This window comes from Xyrauchen texanus, chromosome 19, assembly GCF_025860055.1.
Source record: "Xyrauchen texanus isolate HMW12.3.18 chromosome 19, RBS_HiC_50CHRs, whole genome shotgun sequence".
NCBI lineage: Eukaryota > Metazoa > Chordata > Actinopteri > Cypriniformes > Catostomidae > Xyrauchen > Xyrauchen texanus.
In genome coordinates, this window is record NC_068294.1 from 41,799,146 (window position 1) to 41,826,058 (window position 26,913).

Consider the following 26,913-nt stretch of genomic DNA (forward strand, 5'->3'; position numbering starts at 1 on the left):
AGCTAATGCCCTTTTATTTGACATTACCTCAGGTAGAGGCAGCGAGCAACATAGTTATAAGTAGCTAATTAGCTAGCAATATAGTAATAGGTTTCTCAAGCCGTCGCAGCCCGCCAAGCGCCTGGTAAAGCAGCAAAACCCCCAAAAGAGAACCACTGAATCAGACACAGCAGCAACAAATGAATTACTTTGCCTGACGGGTTACTAACGATAACAATTTTGGTTGTGTAGACTAGCTTATAGCCTAGGCTAAACAATGTTCTCAACTTGTGTTGGTGGCTAAATGACGATTGAGATAGGAACAAGACGTTCATTGTAAGTAACTGCATTAATCATTTTGAAACTGAGGCTGAGATTGGGGCACAGTGGACCTACATTTGCAAGATCTGCACTGTGATACCTGCTAGCTGTAAATAATGTCAATGGAGACTTTTTTTTCTTCCTTTTGCCCTTTTTTCTCTCAAGTGCATGACCACTTAACTTGTCTGAAGAACGAGCACATAGCAATGCTAAGTGTCGAGCCATGCAATCTTTAATTTGAAGCAAAAAAAGTTTCAAAAATTGAAAAAAAAAGACATTGCGAATGGCCTAATTAAATTAAAATCAACGGAAATACATAAAACTACAGATTATGTTTTTGATTACAAGTATGGAAACAACATATTTTAAGTGCAGAGTTCTTTTGCTGCACTTTGTTCACCGCAATCCCATAATGAGTATCTTTCTCATCAGGATTCAAGGGTAGTGTAGTTCTTCATCAGAAATTCTGTTATTCAAATTCTGTTATTCATTGATAATCAATTATCAACCTCAGAGCTCAAGGTAGGTCTGTCTTTAAAGGAATAGCCCCAAAGAGCACAGCTGTCTGATTTAAATAGTGAAATAAATTAAAAATAAATTCCCCTATGGAGAAAACGAAAGGTATTTTCACTATTTAAATCAGACAGCTGTGCTCTTTAGGGCACGAGTTGATTGGACTCCACCTTATATTACTTAATATGTGGCCTCTTTGGTACTTTTTGGAGCTTGACAGACGTGGTCACTATGAACTGTCACTGTATGGAAAAGAACAGCGTTTGGATTCTACAGAAATTCTGTGGAATTCTCTAATGTTCCATCAAAACAATTTAAAACTTCCAAATGGGTTTGCCCTGAAACACTTTATAAGTTGACTTAACTCAAATGATTGAGTAAACTTGTTCTCTTCACTGAACTGAGTAATGGCGACTCCTAAACTTGTTTACATTCACTTAACTTGGATGTACTTACCCATTTAAGTAAAAGGAATAGTTCAACCAAAAATTTAAATTATCTGATCATTTACTCACCTATATGACATCTCGGATGTTTATGACTTAGTTTCTTCAGCAGAACACAAATTACGATTTTTATAAGAATATTGCAGCTCTGTCGGTCCATACAATGCAAGTCAATGGAGGGCAAAAATGTGATGCTCCAAAAAGCACATAAAGGCAGCATAAAAGTAATCCATATGAATCCAGTGGTTAAAATCCATGTCTTCAGAAGCGATCTGATAGGTGTGGATGAGAAACAGATCAATATTTATGTCCATTTTTGCAACAAATTCTCCTCATTGCCCAGTCGAACTTCCCTTTAACATTCTTCTTGTGTTTTTTGGCGATTCACATTTTTCATGCATACTACGCCTACTGAGCAGGGAGACGAATTTCTAGCAAAAATTGACTTATATACACTCACCTAAAGGATTATTAGGAACACCTGTTCAATTTCTCATGAATGCAATTATCTAATCAACCAATCACATGGCAGTTGCTTCAATGCATTTAGGGGTGTGGTCCTGGTCAAGACAATCTCCTGAACTCCAAACTGAATGTCAGAATGGGAAAGAAAGGTGATTTAAGCAATTTTGAGCGTGGCATGGTTGTTGGTGCCAGACGGGCCGGTCTGAGTATTTCACAATCTGCTCAGTTACTGCGATTTTCACGCACAACCATTTCTAGGGTTTACAAAGAATGGTGTGAAAAGGGAAAAACATCCAGTATGCGGCAGTCCTGTGGGCGAAAATGCCTTGTTGATGCTAGAGGTCGGAGGAGAATGGGCCGACTGATTCAAGCTGATAGAAGAGCAACTTTGCCTGAAATAATCACTCGTTACAACCGAGGTATGCAGCAAAGCATTTGTGAAGCCACAACACGCACAACCTTGAGGCGGATGGGCTACAACAGCAGAAGACCCCACCGGGTACCACTCATCTCCACTACAAATAGGAAAAAGAGGCTACAATTTGCAAGCGCTCACCAAAATTGGACCGTTGAAGACTGGAAAAATGTTGCCTGGTCTGATGAGTCTCGATTTCTGTTGAGACATTCAGATGGTAGAGTCAGAATTTGGCGTAAACAGAATGAGAACATGGATCCATCATGCCTTGTTACCACTGTGCAGGCTGGTGGTGGTGGTGTAATGGTGTGGGGGATGTTTTCTTGGCACACTTTAGGCCCCTTAGTGCCAATTGGGCATCGTTTAAATGCCACGGCCTACCTGAGCATTGTTTCTGACCATGTCCATCCCTTTATGGCCACCATGTACCCATCTAGGGTTGGGCGATGTCCCCTAAATTGGCAGTTGACGATGTTGACAGTAAAACATCGCGATGGACGATGATATCTTCGGTGGGGTGGGGGATTATATAATTTCATATAATTTTCAAAAATTATAATTTCGTTATTTTACTAACCCCACTAATGACTCGTCGGTGCTTTATCAGTAGGTTGCACAACACGTGAAGCATTTTTTTTTTAGCTTTCACTTAAGAAGAGTTGTGCACTTTTTATTTTAATATATCTCTTTACATAAATACTATTTTCCACTTAAAAACTATAATTTCGTTATTTTACTCACTGATGAGCAAAGGTCGAGGCAGAAATGACCATGTACCTGCAGGAAATGGCCATTGATGGGGAAGAGGACCCGCTGACTTGGTGGAAAACGAACGACAAAAGGTTTCCGTTCATGGCAAGATTAGCGCGGAAATATCTGTGCATATGTGCTACCAGTACTCATCAGAGCGGGTCTTCAGCACAGCGGGTAGTGTAGTTACTCCAATCCGCAGCTTATTAAAACCAGATAAAGTGAATATGTTGGTATTTCTGGCCAGAAACATCGAAATTTAAACATGGTCCACGGTGAAAGATATTAGACTTCTTTACGCATTTTTCGCCATCCGTTGCGGAGCTATTCGATTTTGCATATTATTTTTTAAACGTTCATTTGTGTAGTTCATATAGTTCATAAGTGAAATGTTAATGCCGAGTTTCGGTCTGAGTGTTGTTCCCGTTTTCTTGTTTTATTTGTTGTTCTTCTATGTTTTAATAAATGTGTGTTATTCATATTCAACTTGTTTCTTTCATTTGATTTGACATTATGGATTTATGGCCAATGACATTTTTCTTTAAAAGTATTAACCAGACAAAAGTTATTTGACGTTCGCTGGTCTGGGTTTATCTTAAACTGCCGCTTCAGTGTATACAAGAGCTATGTGACAATGAGCAAGATTTTCTGAGACACTACAACTACTAATAATTAATTAATAAAGGCTATTTTCTTGTAGCCTACAACATAAAATATTTTAATCTAAATGTACAGTGTAAGACATGTAAAAAAGACAAGAAGCTAACAATGTCAAGATCAATATTTGTGTAGCCTGCCTGACACGGTATTTTCACAGACTAACACGTCATGTCTCTGGCATATACTACAGTATTTAAAATAGCATATATGCATTAGTTATATTCTCAATTTAATTTACAGAGCAATCCCTGCAAAGTTTTTAGGTTAACTATAGAAGAGACTAGGATTAGTGAGTCACACTAGCAAGACTCGCAAAAGGGGGCGTGGCATCATGATGGTGGCTCTACATCGTGATGTTGGTCAGCCATCACGATGGACGATGATATACCCTATACCCATCCTCTGATGGCTACTTCCAGCAGGATAATACACCATGTCACAAAGCTTGAATCATTTCAAATTGGTTTCTTGAACATGACAATGAGTTCACTGTACAAAAATGGCCCCCACAGTCACCAGATCTCAACCCAATACAGCATCTTTGGGATGTGGTGGAACGGGAGCTTCGTGCCCTGGATGTGCATCCCACAAATCTCCATCAACTGCAAGATGCTATCCTATCAATATGGGCCAACATTTCTAAAGAATGCTTTCAGAACCTTGTTGAATCAATGCCACGTAGAATTAAAGCAGTTCTGAAGGCGAAAGGGGGTCAAACACAGTATTAGTATGGTGTTCCTAATAATTCTTTAGGTGAGTGTGTATATATATATATTGGAGTGTCAAAATGTTGGCACCCATTCACTTGCATTGTGAGGACCTACAGAGCTGAAATAGTCTACTAAAAATCTTAATTTGTGTTCTGCAGAAGAAAGAAAGTCAAACACATCTGGGATGGCATGAGGGTGGGTAAATGAAGAGAGAATTTTCATTTTTGGGTAAACAATCCCTTTAAGTTGACTAAACTCAAATTCACTCAAATTCAGATCGTACAATAACAAAGCTCAAACAAAGATTCCACTTTAATCGTAAAACAAACTTAATTCTACACAGAAAAGCATATATGCCTGTAGTTCAGTTGCACATGCACACGGAGAACAAGAGATAGAATTAAGAGGGTCCAACTTGACCGAAAGGGACACGGATCACTCCATCGGTGACATCACACAAAAAACGATTTTGCCAAAAAAAATCCAAAATACTAAAAAGAGAGAAAACCTCTTAATAAACAATATTCAAATTCCTCCAGCAGTTCCCTTTGACCAAGTTAACATAAATACTTCAGACGCAAGGGATTAGCTCCAGGATTGGAGGGTCCAAATGTAGTAGTTTAACAATCAACCATTGAAAAACCCACATCCCATTACCACACGGCCCCCTCACTGTCTATGGAGGTCTGACAGAAGATCCCATGGGCTTTACAAACCCACCATAAAACCACTGTTAATACATTTGCATCACCACATGTCCATCCAGTTAATCAATCTTTGAAGTTCTAGCTCTGAATGAAAGAAGAACCAATGGGACAGCCAAACCCGACTCACCATTTGACCCACTGGCACTGCAAGAGCATTCACTTTCTTGGACATGGCAACATCAGGGGTGGGTCGACTGTACCCACACTATGAACATCTCTCCAAATTGCCTCCCCTTAACAGCTACACTGCCTGCCATGCCTCTTTCTCATGGCGCTGTCATTTCCTGTTTCAAGGGGAAGTCTTACCATAGCAACACGCCACAAGAGGAACTGCGGCTACCTCTGACAAAAACCTCTTACTTGACTGTATGCATCACCATTGTGTTTGATCCGAGAACCACGCAAACGCTCACCTCAAACCAAACATTTACTCTAGTCTCTAGTTTACCTTTCAAATATAGCACTATAAGAAACATGTAAAAATGCACAAAAAACACATTAAAAGTGCATTCAATTTTAAAGCATGAGGCCTGAGAACCTCTAATACAAAAATGACAGATTGTCTGTCAATATGGGATCATGAAAATGTAGAGGATATCATGTAAGAGATATAAAAACCTCAAGAAAATGTAATATATCATATACAGTTGTGCATTTCTGATGTCCTTGAGCACATGTGTGAAACCAAAAATAATGTGCTACACATTCTCAGGGCTAATTGTCAACCTGAGAACACCCTTGTACCCATTTGTGCAATGAAACAACTTTAAATGCCTTAAAAAAACTAAAAATATAACTTCCCTGTATGAAAACGTATTTTAAGTGACTCAATGAATAGTGATAAAACAAACATCTAAACCGAATACGAACGCAAAGGGATATGTACATAAACCCTCAAAAGAGTGACCAGTTGAGTTATTTTATTAAGGTAATATGAAAGGAGGGGTAAAACTGTAACTGTACAAAATGCGCACACCTGTCCACTCACCTGGCACGAGCGCATCTTCGACACGCGACTCTTGCTCAACTTTATCTGTAAAGATCCTTTCCTGGCCAGGCGACAAAAGCTCTGACCTAAAGACGTTATCGCCACCATAATAATATCTGCAGCCGAGGTTTCAGACCAGGGAGAATGCGAGTTTCTACTAGTTATACGTGTGCGTTTGCGTCTCACTTTCACACAGGTGAACCGATCATCAGCTGATGCGCATGCGTAGATTACCTTGAACAACAGCGCCTCTTGCTGGCTCCTCGTGAAATTGCTTAACCTTACATAATGAAGTAGACGTACAAAGGAGCTGAAAGAGATTTTCTTTAATTTCACAGCAGGTGTCTTTTACTGCCTGACACTGGTTTCTGCTACAGCCCAGGGGCCGTTCACATCGAACACGGCTTTGCTTTTAAAAAGCTACGCATTGTCACGATGTGTCTCGAGATGCGTTTTTATCAGCTGAAGTTGATTTTAGCTTGACACGGTCAAAGACGACCATCTTGCGCATGTTTACATGGGAAAATAATTGAACAACAGAGCGGACGGACGCATATATGCGTTCGATGTGAACGGCCCCTTGACTCTGTAAACAACAACAACAACAACAAAGGTGTCGGGGAGCGGACCGGCCTTTTTTTGAAAATGCGGAAAATCAGAAATGCAGCTTGCCTGTACATCATTTAAAATGTTTGGGGTTTGCTGACATCTGATTGGTGGACATATCGAAGCGGGATTTTACACAAAGATCATATAGTTGCCAGTGACCAGTGAATTTAAAATCAGCATTTGCACATAGCCTTCAGATTTGCCCCATAGTAAGGCACACAATACTGTCGCGTAGTAGCCTACTATTCTATGCCCCAGTATATTAGGCTACCCAAATTCCCATTTAAAAATAGAGGATGCTTAGAATGATCTGAGCTTGGCTCCACAAATCATAGTCCTATCCAGGGACGGATTACCGACCAGGCCAATGGTGACAGTGCCCGTGGGCCCTTGACTACCAGGGGGCCCTTGAGGCTTTAAGGCTGCGCGATCTTGTTTGGTGATCCCCCCCAACTTGAAAACCCAACGAATGCCATACCCAACAGATGATTTTTCAATGCAGTAAGGACCCGCCAGCAGTGCCCAGAACAGATCAGCTTGCGCTGCATTTATTTATAAACATAAAAATATATATTAAATGTATACTGTGGCAGGGCGGAGGGCGGGGCCGGGTCGTGATACTACACACCCGGTCTCGTATTAGGCTAATTATGCCTCAGTGAGGTTTAAAGGCTGACTGCGGAGGGCCGTGCGGGAGAGAGAGATCGTTAGCGGACATGTCCGTCTTATGTGTGTTTGTGTCTTCTTTTAAGTTTACCATTGAACCATTATTTATATTGAAAAGCCGGTTCTCGCCTCCTCCTTTCCATTGATCCCTTTACACTGGTGATTAATAATTTAATATTAACTGAGACAACAGTATAACAGCAGTGAACTCTTATTTTGTCTCACGGCACTGAGGAAGAACAGACGACGTTGCAGGTTGACCAATAAGAAGAAAGGGGTGTTTCCGGGCCAACCACATGTGCAAATTAATATTTTTTTTTTCACCACAATTAGAACTTTGTCTCCAATTTTTGGAATGCACAATTCCCACTACTTAGTAGGTCCTCGTGGTGTCGAGGTTACTCACCTTAATCCGGGTGGCGGAGGACAAGTTTCAGTCGCCTCCGCTTCTGAGACATCAATCCGCGCATCTTATCACGTGACTCGTTGTGCATGACACCGCGGTGACTCACAGCATGTGGAGGCTCATGCTACTCTCCGCAATCCACTCCCAAATTACCATGCGCCCCAATGAGAGCGAGAAACCTCTAATCGCGACCACAAGGAGGTTACCCCATGTGACTCAACCTTCCCTAGCAACCGGGCCAATTTGGTTGCTTAGGGAACCTGGCTGGAATCACTCAGCACACCCTGGATTTGAACTCACAACTCCAGGTTGGTAGTCAGTGTCAATACTCACTGAGCAACCTAGGCCCCACCCAGTTTTGGATTCTTTACTGAATATGGAAAGAATGAATAATACACGGATTAGCTACGTCTTGCTACAATAAGGCTAGCTGAACGGCTGAAATAGCGTAACTCTTTTGCCGTTTTTTCTTCAATCACTTAAACACTAAAACTAATTTAAAGTTGTACTTTATATCTCAAACTATTATACAATTTTCCAACTATTCTGTTTTATGTCTAAACTCATGCTTACAGTACAGTTTGATGAAAATTTGCTTGTTTAGAAAGCACTGGCATTTAAGGTTTACTAGTCAGAACCTTAGATGTATAAAAGGATCAGAAAAAAAAACTGCTCAAACTGGAAAGACCAAGAAAGGAAGACCAAGCACATATAATGTAGTAGATCATGGAAGGTGGAAGGTATTTATTCTATGATAGAAAACCTTTTTCAGCCAATGGCTATGATCTACCTCCATCTGCTGGAACATTACATATGATGCAGAATAATGCAGTGTTTCCACTGTGCCGTGGAAAATAATAAAATTCCACAAAATAAATAAATGCATGAAAAAAAAAATGTATTTCAGGGATCCAAACTCCTCATCTTTCGCAGAAATTTGCCATTTTGAAACCATAATTGGTCACTTTTTTGTGATTGTTCAGAGCAATGATTAATGTGCAGAAGTGAGTGATGTTGATACACAATAACGGTCATCACATGACTCACGTCAGCGCTGCAGAATACATTGAAGTCTATGAAGTGACGTCACACCAAAGTGTTTTTCACGCACACGTTTTATCTTCACCAATAATGTCTTTGAGATACTAAGCAACAAGAAATATTTAAAAACTCTCCAAATTTGTGAAGAGACATTGAATGTCACATAATTTCTTTTAATTAAATGTTACCTTATCGTTTACGAATATCAGAGACCCCAGTTATTGAACTCACCAAGAAAACGCATCGATCCAGGGCTGGAGTGGTAATCTGGCATACCGGGCATTTTCCCGGAGAGGCGATGCACTTTTGCGGCGATCAGGTGAGGAATGGCCATCAGGAGAAATGAGCGGGCCGGTGGTACGGTCACGAAACGTGCCGAATGGGCCGCGATAAGCAACAATGAGCCGTCGCGTTATGCAGAACGGACCACAAAATGGCTCACGCCCCTCCCCTCAACAGTTGGGCCAGATGCCATGTAAAATCCCGGACTTATTTCTCTTCCCAGTCCAGCCCTGCTTCAACCTAAACATAAACGAGTCCTTTTAATACTTTCAAAGCAACTGCACGCTTGTTTTCGATGTTTGTTGTGAACACCTCCCGCTTTTTACGTGGCAAACTGGTAAAATCGCCCCTCTGTGACGCTTTCTGCAACTCTTGTCATGTGGAGTGCGATGCGGCGCTTGACGCGGGTTCAGCCTCCAGAACTAAATTAAAACTGCCTCGAGAAGTCGTCTGTCCGAGGCAAAGACACAAACTCTAATGAGAATCACCTGCGCATCCGTCTCCCTTGATGCGTTTGATTACCCACAGGCCAGTTTAAGTCCATGCGGACCAGGAGGAAGGTTTGAGTTGTCGATTGAGTTCTGTCCAGTTCATATTTTAATCGTATTTGTTTTTTGTAATATTGCTTGTTCATATGTCGTGTTTAAGTGCCTCCGCTGAAACATTCATCTGCCTCGTGTCTCTGTTGTTCAGGGCTTGCTTTAAACCTAGTCAGCCGGCAGGTCATCCCCGTCTACCTGGACGAGGGTGGGGACAAGGGGAGGGAAACAGAAATAATTTAAATGGGGGGGGTACTTCCTGTAAAAGTGTAGTACCCCCCAAAAAAATCACTAAAATTTAAACGAGAGGGAAAAGGCCAACTCAGAGCAGCAGTGAGAGAGAGAGAAGAGAGATAGATGAAAAAATAAAAACCTACTCGCCGGTTCTCTGATGCACCGTCGAATGGTCCTCGATCACTCCTCCACCCTCTCAGGCGGGCGACAGCCGCTTCTCCACGGGCGTACCGGAGTCAGACTCACGACCCCGGTGGTCAGAACGCACCTTCCGCGTTCTCGGCGACTCATGGGGACACTCCTTCGCCCCTAGCAGCGACTCCATCGCTCCAGGAAGGTCGGGGAACACTTCCCTCCTCCCCTCGCGGACGCGGTCTTCCTCCGACCCCTCCGCGTTTCTGTAGGATGGCAGGGCTCTCCTCCGCCCCTGGCAGCAGCTACATCGCTCCAGGCGGTCAGGGAGTCCAGTCCCCACTCGCCTTGCGGACGGCGGCCGTTCACCGTTTAGGTCAGAGGTGCTCCCCTGGGTGGACAGCAGTGTCGAGGACTCCGCGACGGGCATCCCTTCTCCTTCCCGGGCTTCGGCACCAGTGTAAAGCAGTCAATGGAAAGAGGAGGCGAGAATCGGCTTGTCAATATAAATAATAGTTTCATTTCAATCTCAAACAGAAGACAAATACACACACATGATGGACATGTCCATAAACTATCTCTCTCTCGTTGCACCACCATCTGCCATCAGCCTTTATCCCTCTTGGATGCTTAATTAACCTGATAAGGGACCGGGTGTGTATAATCACGACCCGGCCCCGCCCTCCGCCCTGCCACAGACGGGTAATAATAGATTATGACAGAATTTTTACGACCCTGTCCGTCAATATGACAAACGATGAGAAGATCTATTTTTTGAGACATTTTTGCATAGCCGAATTTCAAACATAACAAGTAAACACGCTACTAAGACAAACAGAAAGCATGGGCAAGTTATTGAAAAGGACAAATATTGACGATGGTTAGCCTATGTGGGACAGTGGTGTGCCGGAGAATGTTTTAGTCGTAAAAAGTGTGCCATGGCAGAAAAAATTCCACGTATGACCTTAAATGATCATACATTTTATTGCAAATGGTACTGAAGCAAACAAACAAATCTTTGTTTGTACTATATAAATTCAAAGAATTAAATACAATCTACAAAAAAATGTGTTTAACACAATTTTGACTCTCTATTTACATGTAACATGAAACACAGATGACCAAACATTTGATCAACTCAATATTTTCACTTGCATGTTGCCAGGATCCTGCGTACATCAACGTAAGCAAAGTAGTTAGGTCTATATACAAATATATTTTCATGTTCCTGTCACAGAGGTGATTTGCATAATTATCTGTGTTTATATATATAAATATGTGCGTCTGTGAGACAGTGCACTTTTGAGCTCTTCCTCTATAAGCGTCTGGAGTGTAAGTATACAGATGTAAAATATTGTTCTCTATATTTTTATATGTATTTTAGTCCTTATGTGTGTAAAAGAGAGAGAGTGTCATTTACAGTAGGCTTTAGATTACACATAATATTTGCAATGTGTATAAAATGCTTTAAATTAAGCTGATATGCCAAACAAAGTTTTATTATCATTTGTAAGAAGATTTGTATAACTCCTGGATGATATTCCTCTCATGTTAGGTAAAGTGAGGCATCATGGGAGCATTTGGCAGAGCGCTGCTCATCATCGTCTTATTTTATTTCTGTAAGCTCATTCCACACATGCTCACATTGATCAGTTGAATTATTGTTTAACATAAATTTGAGATTTAGATGCTTTGTTCAGTGACTGCTGTATCTTTTAAATATCTTTTAAAATGTTTATGTGGTGAAGAATATGTTTTGTAATTTAATGTAATTTTGTGTTGTAATTTATGGAAGTATTTTTTTATAAAAGAATATACCAGACTTTCAGAAATATGCTTTGCTCTAGATCAGACTCTTGAGCTTTATTAATGACTGCATGCTTTAATTTTATTTCTTTTTTTACACAATGGCAATGGAAAAAAGCTAAGCTAGAGTTAGCCAATTTCTCAGTGAGGGAAGTATTAGCAAAGGATGTGATGAAATCTGCGGCGTTTTATTTGCAGAGTTGCTTCGTCTCCCTCTAAAACACTCCATCCTGTTTGACAACGTTACAGAAATCGTTACGTTTGATCATTTCAAAGGATGGTTAAATCTGATCAAAATAACCTTAAAGGGGTCATGAAATGGGGAGTCCAATGTTCCTTGAATATAGACATATAAGAAGGAACTGTACTATAAAAACATCCTGTACATTTCAGAACTCAAAACTTCCTTATCTGTCTAGAAAGAGCATTTATAGTTGCCACCCTGCTGAAACGTCTCGGTTTGAAATCTGTCTGTTTGTGACATCACAAACCATTGCTCATTTGTATTTACACATCCCACAACATGCGTCATCGCACCCTTGGCCCCGCCCACTGGTGCTCAGTTCAAGTCACGAGAGCAGGCCTTGTGTGGTTAACTATTCCTAACATAACACCGATGGGGATCCTTCTAGACTATTTTGTATATAAACATGAACTACACAGACTCTTTGACCGCTGCCATGCATCTTGCTGTTTTTAAAAGAGATTAGTGTTTTTATGAGAGTGGTGGCGTAGTGGGCTAAAGCACAGAACTAGTAAGCAGAAGGTTGCTGGTTTGATTCCCACAGCCAGCACGATTGTGTCCTTGAGCAAGGCACTTAACTCCAGGTTGCTCCGGGGGGATTGTCCCTGTAATAAGTGCACTGTAAGTCGCTTTGGATAAAAGCGTCTGCCAAATGCATAAAAGATGCAATGTCAAGTTACAACTCTGAAAGGTAGAAGCAATTCAGTTGCTGTGCCTCATGTAGCTCTGCGCTATTTTTAATTGTTGGCGAATGTAAACATAGTCCAGATGGACGTCTTTGACCATTTCGGTGTGTTTCCGGCGATGTGCGCCTACAGTTTGTGTGTGCGTCATTTCACCGTGATCTGTGCTGGAGGTTTTTTCGGCTAATGGATTTTCGGCATGGATTGCTTGTGAACAAGTCCTAATACGATTCAAGCTTTGCAAAGGAGCTGTTATTGATGAATAGGGCGGTTAAAAACACTATTGGACACAATCAAAACATGTACATGTCATGACTGTTTGATAGCTTGTGGAGCTGAGCGTTAACAGTTGTGCTTGAGATGAACAGTTTAATATATTTTGATGCAATTAGTTGGATGTGCATTGTGTGTAAACCCTGAAATTTTGTTTTATAATGTTGCGGGGCTTGTTCGTTCTCTTCATATTGAGATGCTGAATTTGAGGGGCTGCATGATGTTAGCCAATTATAAGAGTGGCCGTTTACGTTGAAGTTTTAAGGATGCGCTTAGGCCAAAATGTATGACTGTTTAGGTGCAAAAAAAACATGGCAGGGGCGATTATTAGACTTGTAGTCGAGACCGCCTAAACAGAGACCAAGACACTACCAAGACCAGAGGGTATCGAGACCAAGACAAGACCAAGACCAAGACAGACCAAGTCGAGACCAAAACCGAGACGAAATTATAGGCTTAAGTGCAGGATCCGAAAGTTGGTCGTTTTGTCGCTATGGTTACACATACACACACACACACACACACACACACACCGTTGGCGGTGCACTCAAAAGTCATCTGTCAGTTGTGCAGTTACCCAAAATCTCGTTATGTAACTCTTCATCAGGTTAACGTTAGTTACGTCCTTAGAGGGGCTTGCAAAAAATATGTCCCTAAATAACTTATACCGTACGTGTGAGAAGAACACATGATAAACAACAATAATTCAGCAGATACATGATCTGTTTGGTCATGGGAGGTTGAAAAGGTTTTACCTCAAATAGTTTGAAAATGGGTAGATAGCTTACCTTTCCCTGTGTTTACGCTCCAGGTGTCTGGTGAACGTTGAGGTGGTCCCGTCTGTCTCTGTCAAGCAAACTTTGCAGAATCTACATTTCGCCAAATGCTTCTTTTTATTTGACGATGTGCAGAAGAACTCATTGTGTTCTACGAAAGCAAATTTTATGACCAAGGAATTCGCTGACATGCTACTGACTGACTGTGCTCTTTACGCTCTACGCTACACTCACTCACTGAGGTATAATGTTATATGAATGGATGAGCGCCAACGGCTGTGTCACAAAAAAATACATGTGATTGGTTGCATTTGAAGGGCGCGAAATAATAATACTGTTGCATTATCGAATGTTGTCTCGTCGTGGATATTGTATTATTGTATTGCTAAATCCCCCGACCACTATGTCGGTCTGAGACAGCGAGACCTAGACAAGACCGAGATGTCCGAGACCAAGACAAGACCAAGACCAAAGACCGTCAAGGCCGTGACAAGACCAAGACCACGTAAAAGTGGTCTCGAGACCGGTCTCGAGACATACATCACTAGCGATTATAGACCATTTTGACTGGGGGGGGGGCTGGGGTTTGCTTGTAGGGGGGCAACTTTATTATAACCACTGCTGGACTTGACAGGTGTGGAGCTTGCTCATGATAAGAGATAAAAAGGTACAAACTTTGGGAAAACATTGATGACAATGCCATCAGTTGTGACTGCTTTTAAACATTGACACTAGGAGCCTCAACAGCAATGTGCCAAAATTCGTTCTCAACCTTGAAGCAGATTTTTGGCAGCTCTGTGTGTCTTTGTTACTGTGTTTTCAGTTTATGTTGGTGTCTCATTAAGTTTTTGTTGATTGTTATTTCGGTTCCTGCATCATCCTTTCCCGAACTGTTACACCCCCCCATAGAAAATGAATGCCCCCCTATCAGTACCGGCGTGGCACCGGGCCTGCATCAGTTCACTTCATTGTTTGTTTTGCCAAACTTGTTGCACTACATTTGTCTTGTTGCTGTATTGTACAGTGCAAAACATTAAATTAAAACGTGGAAATACCTCCTAAATAACATAAGTGTGTACTGTATGTTGTTCCAGAAATGCAAACCCTACAGCTACACATTCAAAACATTATGTTAATATAGGTACAGAAATAATGATTCATTGTGCATAAGGTCACTTGTGTTTTGCATTGTCCATTGCCAAGAGCATAAAAACAAATGAGACCAATTGCAACAAAGACACATTCTATAGTTTTCACAATAATATTTACAGCACTGTATACAGGAAGTGGCAACTACAGATGTGCAAACTACAATGCAGTGCATTTCACTGTGCCTCAGCATCACGCCTCACGATGTTAAAATTTAAAATATAAATGCATTTAAATAAAAACTAGATTTTTATGCTCTTCACAGATGACGAACTGCCGTGTAATTGCAGCCTATAAATGTCATTTTGGTCTCTCTTTACTGCTGTCGGTGCCAGTGGATGTCAGGGAAGATAATAAAATGATAAACAAAATAGCACTTTATGACCCCTTTGAGTTTGAGACGCTTATGTAAATGAACTGTTACTGATGTTTGTACTGACGTCACTTGCTGGAGGAAGACAATAAACACTTCAAATGTGTTTGTAAATTAACATTTATTATTATTATTATTATTATATTTCATTTGAGATATGCACAGCACCCACAAGCAATGCAAACATTGCTACATTTGCTCAATTCAAAGGTCTTCAGAATTCCATTCTAATTGTCATAAAGTATGACTAATATATTTTTTTAGCTTTACAGTATATATGATGGGGACATGTGATGTATTGCATAGCAAGAATGAGTCTATAACTGACTCTCTCTCTCTCTCATTCTCTCTCTCTCTCTCTATCTCTCTCTCACTCTCTCTATCTCTATCTATCTATCAATCTCTCTCTCTATCTCTCTCTCTCTCTCTCCCTCTCTCTATCTATATCTCTCTCTACTCTACTCTCTCTCTCGCTCTCTATCTCTATCTATCTATCTCTCTCTCTCTCCCTCTCTCTCTATCTATCTCTCTCTCTCTCTATCTCTCTCTCTCTACTCTCGCTCTCTATCTATCTATCTATCTCTCTCTTTCTCTCGCTCTCTATCTATCTATCTGTCTATCTCTCTCTCGCTCTCTATCTATCTATCTCTCTCGCTCTCTATCTCTATCTATCTCTCTCTCTCTCTCTACCTCTCTCTCTATCTATCTCTCTCTATCTATCTCTCTCTCTCTCTCTCTCTATCTATATCTCTCTCTACTCTACTCTCTCTCTCGCTCTCTATCTCTATCTATCTATCTCTCTCTCTCTCCCTCTCTCTCTATCTCTCTCTCTCTCCCTCTCTCTCTATCTATCTCTCTCTCTCTCTCTCTATCTCTCTCTCTCTACTCTCGCTCTCTATCTATCTATCTATCTATCTCTCTCTTTCTCTCGCTCTCTATCTATCTATCTGTCTATCTCTCTCTCTCTCTCTGCTCTATCTCTCTCTCTATCTATCTCTCTCTCTCTATCTCTCTCTCGCTCTCTATCTCTATCTATCGCTCTCTCTCTCTCTCTACCTCTCTCTCTATCTATCTCTCTCTCTCTATCTCTCTCTCGCTCTCTATCTCTATCTATCTATCTCTCTCGCTCTATCTCTATCTATCTATCTATCTCTCTCTCGCTCTATCTCTCTCTCTCTCTCTCTCTCTCTCTCTCTCTCTCTGTAGGTATATATTTTGGAGAATCGTACATGTGCATACCACTTCAATTCCTGAAATGTAAAGATAATTCTCAAAGTAGAACAATTCTGAGAAACCTCCACAATCACATCACTTTAATGATTTTGTATTTTGGGACATTTTAAATATATGTATTTAATTGTTTGTCTGTTCTCTGGTCTCAAGCATCATGTCCTCAGCCTTCGTCCAATTCAAGCAATTGCACCAGTGGTGAGTTACGTTTTCCTTTGGTCATTGAATAAAATTGCATTCAAATATATGATGAAAATACCAATAGGCAATAACTTCAATGATGAATATTGCACAATAAATGCAGAAATGTTGATTTCATGTTGACATTAAAGGTCATGTTGCTTTAAAATACATCTATGAAATGTGTTGCTTTGAAAAATGTAGGTACTTCCGTAGAGCAAGCGTTGCTTAACATTGCATTTTTCAGCATTAAATGAAATCAGAGACCCTCCTCTCGAAATCCGAACATTAGTGGTCACAGGGGACTCATTTAAGCGACCAGGTGTAAACAGCCATGTGTGTCATCTGACCGTATGTGATCAGATAAACCGAGATGCATCTTAATGCCAGGGCTGGCTGCACCACCTGTGCGTAAGTTACAGCTTAGCCTAGTTGTGGGGTAATTGGGCACTAAGCTAATTTACGCACTACTAAATATTTGAGTATTGCACCATTAAACCAAATGTAGACTAAATATTTGTGGAAGCCTCTGACCAGTAGTGATGGTTAGAATAAAAATGCAAACTGATTGAATGACATCAGTGAGCTCATGTTTTGCACAACAGACTTCAATCCTTTAGACATGTATAATGATTTTGACATTTGCACTCATTTACATTTATGAGAGAAAACATGGGATAAAACATACCTCTGAGCGGCTCTTCAGCATGAAAACAAGCTAAACGGTGCACTTTGTTGTGCGCATCACACGTTGTCACTGAGATAGCTACAAAATATTAGGGCTGTCGATTTAACTTACAAAAAAATAACGAGTAAAAAAATTTACGCAATTAATCGCAATGCCCCCGGACCGTCATATGGAAGATTCCTGAGAAATGCAAACTTGTAGTACCACCTGTTTACTCCAGGGGGCAGTAAGTGAAACTTCAGCCGTGTGAGCAACACACAGTTTATACAGTGAAGAAAACAACACTTCAGCAGACACACAACACAAACATGTGTTACATTCTTGCGTTCAAAACACTTGATGGAGCGCAAATCCGAACTAAGGGATCTCAAGATGTGTTCGAAGTATTAAACTATATTTAACGACACAGTGACCTAAAAATGTATGTTAATGACACAACGCACCCGAGACGCTACACAAGCATGTCTGACGCAGGTGTAGATTGACGGTCCTTAAACAAGCCCTCATAATAAATCTCAACTGATTGACAAATTCACTTGTGTAATGGATTGCTGTGAACTGTGTGCCAATGATTAACTTATGATCAATAATATGGTAGTAAACAATACATTGTATTTTAAAGCCGGTTTTTGTATTATTAATGATAAACTCTTCTGCCACAAGAATGCATTTTAATTATCTGAATATTTGTTATTTTATATATATTACATTTTTTAATATTTAAAGATAACTATGTATAATTATTTCATTATTATATATTGAGTTATTGTTATATGAGGGGCTTTCTCAGCAAATATTTGTATATGCGATTAAATGCGATTAATCGCGATTAATTAATTGGGACACTGTGTAATTAATTCAATTATAAATTTTAATCGATTGACAGCCCAAACACAGACACACACAAATACAGTTATAAGTTAAAATTTAATGAATGTTAAAATGTTCAGTTTTTAATATTTATTTATCGCCCCCTATTCATTTTAGATACAGTACCTGAATATTATTTACATATTTAATTATAGGTCTACTCTTTATTATATTTACTTATTTTTTACATATTGTATTTCCATTGAAATATAATTAATTACCGTTGACAGTTGTGTGAGACAAAAAGTTTTGAACATCAAAGGGGCGGCTGTGGCTCAGATGGTAGAGTGGGTCGGCTACCAATCGCAGCGTTGGTGGTTCGAATCCCAGCCCACACGGCTCCACATGCTGAAGTGTCCTTGGGCAAGACACTGAACCCTGAGTTGCTCCCAATGGCAGGCTAGCGAATGTCAGTGTGAATGGGTGATTGGGACACAGTGTAAAGTGCTTTGGTAACCTCTAAGGTTAATAAGAAAGTGCTATATAAGTGCAGACCATCAGACATGATAAAACTGAACAATACTGTTTAAAACCGTAAAGGCTGTTTATTGGATCAATAATGGTAAATGTCATATTATGCGAAAGCACAATGTTTTACAGAGCGCTTATGACCCACTAGCTAAGTCTTGTCTTAAGAACAGGTGGTGAAACCAAATTAAGCACTGACTAACTAGTAGTTATTCAGCCCTTAGTGTGAACTTTGACCTCAAACTTAAGTGAGACCTTACTCAATGCTGGTGCAAACCCACCCAGGTGTAAACAAGGTAATATATCTAATTTATACACTGTAGGTGCCACATCTGAATGTAACCTTTGACATTTTACCTGTCCTTTTCAGTGTTAGTGAGCTTGAATACCACTTCCACCACAGTGGAGGAGGGCGCAGACGTGATTGTGACCTGCCTTCATATCTTCCCCAAAGGCATTAATAATTCCTTCAGCTGGCATCTGGACCCGAGTTTAACTACAGATATTCAAAATGAAACTTTGACTATCAAGAGCATATTAAAAACAGTGGAAGTCAACTGTACAGTTAGCAACATTTGTGGAAACTTCTCTGCTATTTTAAAAATTACAGTAAATGGTAATTGAAGTGTTTTTGCATCATATTTTCCCAGGTTTCGTGAATTTATTCAGACAGATAGACAGGTTGATTTATTGATCAATGATTATGTGACCTGACTCTTGTTCTCTTGTCTGCTGTGATGTCAGCTAGTAATGCTATGGTGATTATATTGATTTGTGTCGGAGCAGCTGCTGGTCTTATTCTCATGTTTGCGATAGCCATGAAGATCAGCCTCCAGAGAGGACAAGGTACATATATAAACTATCCCTTCATATCTACCACTGTACAACTGCATGCCGTCCATTTTCACACCATCTCTTGGTCTTTCCCTCCAGTTCAGAGTCAGGCCAGGATGAGAAAAAGACAACGAAATTTAGAGAACATCCACAGTAATGTAACCACCATCTCCGGCTACTAACGAGAGTGAGTGTTCGTACCACTGAAAGCCCTCAGTTTATGTAGAATTACTTGCTTTTATCCAAAATGACTCACACAATGAGGAACATCACAATACAAACACCAGCGATATTTGAAGAACCACCACAGAAGAACAGAGAAAGTGGATGATCTGGAAAGCGACTTCAGGGGTGACCCATTATCTTGACGTTGGGCATAGTGTTACAGTAAATAATGCTGACATGCGTGTTCTGCATCATATTTTTACTGGCACTATGGTTTTGTATGTCTTGTATTCATGTATATTAAATACATTGTATGTTTGTCTTATTCAGGCTGTTCATTTAATGCATTAATTCAGTGATTAACTATTTAAAAAAAGAACTCAATCATGTCCCCTGACCGTACGTAAATTCCATAACAAGGAATTTTCATAACAATGGAGCAATTCATGTCGCAGTCAGCAGGGGACAGTCAGCACAACTCCATCTGTACAGGCAACAAACTGACAGCTGTTCAAAGACGACTCTGAATGCATTTCATTTGAAAATCTGCATTCCTGAAATTCCAGAATCCTGAAAATCTATTATTTATGGCTGGAGATGTTTAAAAAAAACAGTGAAACACAAAGCAACCACAGTTGGACGCGCCAAATGGGTCCATCCGACCAGGGTCGCAACTACACATTTCCAAGTGTGTATGCAAAACTACATTTAATGTATCTGTCAAGCGAGGGGGGTGGGGGGTGGGGTGTAATCCATTATAATAGGTGGGGGGTGATTTTGGAGGGCTCGAGGAGGCCAATTATAAGCATTGAGCCGGGCCGATTGCACGATTGCACCACCTTCAGTGAGCCGCTGGCATCACACTTTACATGGCGCTCTACGCATTGCACACCTTACATATATGGTTTTTAACACCTCTACATTCTACCCATGTGTGCATAAACGCGTCATGTGAAGCGTCATGTGAACGCGTCATGTGAAGACGTCCCTGTATTACTCAGAAAGATATATGAACTCAATTGCGAAATGGATTGCTATGGAAAGTAGGCCAATTATAGGCTGTTGTGCCATGATATATAAATAAAGCAAACAAAATATTCCCTTCTCTAGCAACTGAGTCTAATAATGCTTTACTTGTCTGACACAATAATGCAATATTATTTATTTATTTGAATTTATAATGTATATCATATTTATAGATATTTAGATTGTTATGAATTGAATTATCTTTATTTGGGGGCCTATTTAGGCAAATATTGATATGCAGTTAATTGCTGCAAATAAAAATTTCAATCGATATTTTGTATGTGTTTAATTTCTCATGTAAAGTAGCTACAACACTTTCCACCAGCCAGTAATGTGACTTTAATACAATATTAATAATTTTCACAATACTTTGCAGTATCACACACTGTTTGCTTTTCTACAACACTTTCACTGCAAATCTCACAGGTGTCAATCCTTACCGTTCTTCATCCATTTGCCTCGCTCCCCACATACCCCCATCACCCGACTCAGGTTGGGGGCCCCATCTGGTCTCTCACTTATCCACCCCCCCATTTCTGGAGAGAAAATCCACAACAGCCATCTGTGCCCCCGGCCTGTGGACCACCTCAAACTGAAGAAACCAAATGGAAGCATCACGAATGGGTGTAATCCGAACGGTGTGGAAAATGCCATCTTTTCACGGGACATGGGAGTTAAGGGGATCTGCCAATATCCCTTTGTTAAACTGAATAAAGCGAGCCACGCCTAACTGATCAAGCAGTTCATACATTTCAAATTTAGACATCGCATTGACTTTTCTATATTCCACACAGAACTGGACCATAGTCGTCGCTCTTCGAAACCACCGGGCTGGCCCAGTCACTGTGTGATTGTTCTATTACCCCCATATCTCTCATGGCCTTTAATTCTTTTGGATAATCGGTAGGGACAACTGCGTACCACTACCCCTGGGGTCGTTTATGGTGCTCTATGAGATTCGTATGACCAGGAAGGAGCGAGAACATATCAGAGAATTCTCCTTGCAACCTGGCGACCTCCATGACTTGTGTTGGTGAGATGTGGTCTTTGTAAGTGGGGTGACTCGATCAGTGGCTTTTAAGTTCACCTCCGGTTCAAGCTCCTCCCACTCCGAAACCACCGTCGCCAAAGTCACAGGGACCGCCTCTCTCCATGGTTGTAGGAGACTGAGGTGGTAAATCTGATGTGTACCCTTCACTTTTTATCCAAGTCAATAAAAAGATGATAAAGAGCTCTGAGTTGGGGAATTTTCCCCTTGTCCAGTGGGTTGTGTATTTTCATAGAAAGCTCAAAGATTACCACACTGGGTCATGATATGATCGAAATATTTTGTAATGCTCCCAACAATACTCATAATAATTGCATTTTTACTAGTAAGAATTCCAATTACAAAGCTATACAATTGAATTTTTAAAGTAAAAAATAACATTAAAGATATATTTAATTGCAGAGCTCTGTTATTAGAGTTCTTACTAGTAAAAAATATATTGTAGATATATCTAGTTGAAATTTTGCTAAAAAAAATGCAGTTACAGTGAGTAACTCTGGGAGCATTAAAAGCTAAAACGGCTTGCCATAACACAGCAGTTGATGTATTGTAACCTCAGAACATACTCGGGTGAGAGGTTGACCCAGAAATACTTAATCCTGACATAAATATTTTGGAGTGGTGGTGGTGTAGTGGGCTAAAGCACATAACTGGTAAACTGTTAATCAGAAGGTTGCTGGTTCGATCCCCACAGCGTCCACCATTGTGTCCTTGAGCAAGGCACTTAACTCCAGGTTGCTCCAGGGGGACTGTCCCTGTAATAAGGGCTCTGTAAGTCGCTTTCGATAAAAGTGTCTGATAAATGTAAAATCTTTTTACAATTTATTGACAAACAGATAATAAAGGCAAGGCAAGAGAAGACCTGCACCATTCCAATCTCATGAAAAGTACCAATTCACACGAGATGGCGTAATCGTACGGTTTCGTAAGGGTTGGGTTGAGCAAGAATGTATATCTTTTACATGAAGTCAGCACATAAGCTTCTCTCGTGTGGTTGTAAGCGGCAATATTTCCTATCTTTCGTGTTAGACAAAATGTGTTTTATTGCAAACCTAAACCAAACAATAAAGTGTAACACCTTACCAGACCCTAAACATTACCATGATTGTTATTTATAAAGTAAAATGGCCAGCTGTGGCTCAGTTGGTAGAGTGGGTCGTCTGCTGATTGCAGGGTTGGTGGTTTGAGTCTGGCCCACACGACTCCACATGTCGAAGTGTCCTTGGGCAAGACACTGAACCCCAAGTTGCTCCCAATGGCAGGCTAGCACCTTGCATGGCAGTTCTGCCACCACTGCTGTGCGATGAGATGCAGTGTAAAGCGTTTTGAATACCGTTAAGGTTAAAAAGGCGCTATATAAGTGCAGACCATTTAAAGTTTTGTACCACAAATTCATAAAGCACTGGTTTGTGTCACAGAAGAAAGAGATACATCAGTTTTAATTAATTTTGTAATCTTAAAAAAAAAAAATGGTTTCTGGGGTTAAGTTTTGTGTCACGGAAGAAAGACAAATATCCAGGTTTTGAACACGCTCTCATTATATTTCTTTTAAATTGAACCCCAGCCCAAACCCCACACCTAAACCTTACCATACGGTGGAACCCCTTACCATGATTTTAATTTGTTTTGTGTTCCACGGAAAAAAAAGAAATAATAGGATTTAGAAGGAGATGAGGGAAACTTACGTGACTGGTTGGTGTAAAATCATATAATCCAAGTTGTACGATATCATACAATATATTAGTATGATTTGTCATGAGAGTGTGTTGTCTGATTTCAAGATCTCTGAAACATCAAGAACTCAAACATTTGTCATCAAATTCTTCTAAGACCAAGTCTGAGTTATACTGTCCACATTTTAAATCTATTTTTGTCCATTTTATTTCTCCAAAGAGATTTTGGGAGAAACATCTAAGACAAATGAATCAAGTAATCAAGTTCCCGTGGTCATGGATAACTTTAAATGATCAGGGAATTTCATAACTGTGATTTTTAGGCTTGGAAAAGTCTACGTGAAATAATTCAAGTAATTGAAAAGGCATAGAAATGGATTGGGAACTCTGTTGTAATAGTTTGAAAGCAGAGTTTGTAAGTCAACACGATTCTCCTCAGCATGCCAGAAGAAGCTACTAGAGATAATTCCGGCTGGGAATTATCCCGACCGGGTGGTAATGAGAGAAAGAGAGAGAGAGACTAATTCCACTTTCTCCTAATCCCCCTTTCCTTGAGCCATCTACGCTTGTTTACAGCAACACCACAGAACAAAGCAGCAATTTTAGCGCTCACAATGACAAACGCATAATATGGAAGTGGTAATGGGGACTTTACACACATATACATAAACCTGAGGAGACAACAGTAGAATGTGACTCAACCGTGAACGTAAGAACAGAGGTCAAGATGGTTGAAGCTTCAAAGGTACGTTTGACTTTCTCTGTATGATAGTATGATCACAATACAAAATCCAAAGTAAACTTTTATATTTAACACCCCTGAATGTTGTTTAAAATCATGTTATAATGGGCATGGGTTTGAATCCCAGGGAATGCATAGACTGATAAAAATGTTTTCCTTAAACACACTTTGGATAAAAGCATCTGCCATACTCACAAATGTTAATGTAGTGCATTTAAAAATATGAACTAATTCTGCACTGCTTAGGTTTGAGAACATAGCTTATGTTCTGTGATGATTAGCATTATCTAACATAAATAAAGAGGCTAAAGTAGTCAGAGATAGGTCACATGACCCAGATAAATCTCATTACTGTAAGCCTCTACAGCATGAATAGGGCCTGGCAAACTTCATTGTGTTTCATTCTTCATGGAAGAAGAACTTAGCTTGATAGCATTGCAATGGACAACAATTTGGCTGAATACTTCCAGTTTCTCAAACACAGATTAAGTCATGTTTCATAGTCATATTCTGCAAAGTTAAGAACAAGGCTTAATCTGTGCTTGTTAAAACACCCTTGTCTGCTAGATTGTACTATCATTTTATGTGATACTTCAAAACAGCTTTCCAAATACACCCCTCGATTGCTGTTGTTCAAACAGTAACGTTGTTGGGCCGGGTCTTAGTGGGTTGCTCAAAACAAACCGAGGAATGTTGCCACATAGACAAAGTTCTGTGCTTTCGACACAGTGATCCACAAGAGTCTCCTGTCCACCCTCTCTAAACTGGGCATCACAGGAACTGTGCTTGGATGGGTTGAATCCAACCTCATTCACAGATCTTTCAAGGTCTCCTGGAGAGGAGAGGTGTCCAAGTCACACCAGCTGACCACTGGTGTCCCTCAAGGATCAGTGCTTGGACCCCTCCTCTTCTCGATATGCACAACATCACTAGGACCGACCATTGAGGCACACTTCTCCTACCATATCTACGCAGATGACACTCAGCTCTACCTTTCATTCCAGCCTGATGACCCTACTGTCTCAGCTCGTACCTCTGCCTGCCTATCGCCACCTTCAGCTCAAACTTGGCAAGACAGAACTCCTTGTGAACCCAGCCAACCCATCTGTTGACCACAACCTCACTATTCATCTTTGATCAATTACATTAACACCAACCAGAACAGCTTGGAACCTGGGAGTGGTGGTAGATGACCAGCTTCATTTTACTGCTCACATCTCAACAACATCAGGAAAATCAGACCTGTTCTGTCTGAATATGCTGCATAGCTCCTGGTCCAAGCTATGGTCATTTCAAGACTGGACTACTGTAATGCTTTGTTGGCTGGCCTCCCAGCGAACGCAGTTAAGCTACTGCAGATGGTCCAGAATGCTCCAGGGCATCTGGTTTTAATCAGCCAAAAAGGGCTCGTGTCACCCCACTCTTGATTTTACTTCACTGGCTACCTGTAGCTGGGGCTAAGGCTTTGACTCTTAGCTCAGTCAATGGAACCGCACCCTCTTATTTCAATTCACTTCTCCATGTTTATGCTCCAACTCGCTCTCTGTGATCTATGAACAAGCGGTGGCCTGCGGTCCCATCACAATGAGCTTCCAACATCCACATGGTCTGCTGATGCCATCTCAACATTCAAGAACCAGCTGAAAACACATCTGTTCTGTGAGCACTTAACCTATCCACACTAACTGCACTTACTCTTGAAATTAACCTGCACTTACTGTACACAAAAAGTACTTCTGTCTCTTTCTGTCTCTTACTTCTGTGCTAGCACTTACAATTCTCCAGCCACCTTGAGAGCTTGGCGGTACAACACTGAAAATGTTGTTGAACTTTGTACGACAGATTGCATGCTATGTTCCTCATTTGTTCCTCATTGCTAAATGACTAAATGTAAATTTAACAGTGTTTACAGTTTTCGAGAATAGTGACCTATGAATGGCTTACTTATAGTTGTCACTGTATATTATGCTGGGATGGAAGAAAGTATTTTAACACTGAAAAAGTTACATACTTAAGCTTAGATACATGAAGAGTGAAGAATTGCATTTGTAACCGGTCCTGGTCGCCTCGCTCCGATCGGGACTCGAACCAGTGTCTCTGGTGTGGGAGACCGGTGCTCTAACAAGGAGGCTAAAGGCTACAGCCTCTAGCGTCAGTTGCTAGTGCACCTCTTGAAGTCAGGAGAGTGAGGTTTACACACTGCACAGCTATCTACCAGCTGACTCCCGTTACACTCACCCCCCTAAACCTCACTCCCATCCGGGTCACGGCCCCATTGTAACCGGTCCTGGTCGCCCTCGACGGACTCAAACAGGCGTGGAGCTCGGAGGCTAAAGCTACAGCTCCTACGTCTGTGCAGTGCACCTCGAGGTCAGGAGTGAGGTTCACACTGCAGCTATCTACCAGCTGGCTCGCACTCACCCCTAAACCTCACTCCCATTGGTCCGCCATGTAACGGTCCTGGTCACCCCACTCCGAACAGGGCTCGAACCAGCGTCTCCGCGTGGGAGGCAGGTACGCTAACAAGGAGGCTAAAGGCTACAGCCCCTAGTGTCAGTCGCTAGTGCACCTTTTGAGGTCAGGAGAGTGAGGTTTACACACTGCACAGCTATCTACCAGCTGACTCCCGTTACACATTTAAGGAGGGCCCAAAGCCACATTTTTGGACCAGAACTGCATTGAGTTGGGACAGTGGCTATTTAGCCCCGAGACAGAACACTTGTGTCAAAATGAACAGGGATGCGCCAAAAAAGACTTGTATTTATAGTTGTTAATTATGTAATACAGTCAACAGGAATGCATATTTAATTAACCTTACCTCC

At 40.9% G+C, this 26,913-nt stretch overlaps 3 protein-coding genes across 4 annotated transcripts in view; 2 read left to right on the forward strand and 1 right to left on the reverse strand.

The window, feature by feature from the left end:
- The window catches only part of LOC127659734 (regulator of G-protein signaling 14-like), a 29,966-nt gene extending 23,892 nt beyond the window's left edge, over positions 1-6,074 (reverse strand). The window contains exon 1 of one of the 2 annotated variants that reach the window (XM_052149684.1): positions 5,955-6,074. In XM_052149684.1, coding sequence (XP_052005644.1) covers positions 5,955-6,062 — 108 coding nt within the window. In that variant the 5' untranslated portion in view covers positions 6,063-6,074. Of the gene's footprint in view, positions 1-5,093; positions 5,233-5,954 lie in introns of those variants that run through there. The other variant, XM_052149685.1, reaches the window with a different exon arrangement.
- Positions 6,075-11,171: 5,097 nt separating this feature from the next.
- LOC127659752 (uncharacterized) lies at positions 11,172-20,325 on the forward strand. The gene is made up of 7 exons (XM_052149707.1): positions 11,172-11,195; positions 11,419-11,482; positions 16,374-16,424; positions 16,551-16,595; positions 18,974-19,219; positions 19,348-19,449; positions 19,537-20,325. Exons 2-7 carry the CDS (start codon positions 11,434-11,436, stop codon positions 19,617-19,619), a joined length of 576 nt encoding a protein of 191 aa, XP_052005667.1. The 5' UTR covers positions 11,172-11,195; positions 11,419-11,433; the 3' UTR covers positions 19,620-20,325.
- A 3,595-nt stretch (positions 20,326-23,920) lies between these two features.
- LOC127659754 (ADP-ribosylation factor-like protein 3) overlaps positions 23,921-26,913 on the forward strand; it is a 6,515-nt gene continuing 3,522 nt past the window's right edge. The window contains exon 1 of the mRNA XM_052149709.1: positions 23,921-24,094. Coding sequence (XP_052005669.1) covers positions 24,077-24,094 — 18 coding nt within the window. The 5' untranslated portion in view covers positions 23,921-24,076. The remainder of the gene's footprint in view (positions 24,095-26,913) is intronic.

Coding starts and splice junctions, on each gene's coding strand:
- LOC127659752 (XM_052149707.1), top strand. CDS start 11,434: ATGGGAGCATTTGGCAGAGCGCTGCTCATCATCGTCTTATTTTATTTC. Junction 16,596..18,973: donor TTCAAGCAATTGCACCAGTG/GTGAGTTACGTT, acceptor TGTCCTTTTCAG/TGTTAGTGAGCTTGAATACC. Junction 19,450..19,536: donor CAGCCTCCAGAGAGGACAAG/GTACATATATAA, acceptor CTTTCCCTCCAG/TTCAGAGTCAGGCCAGGATG.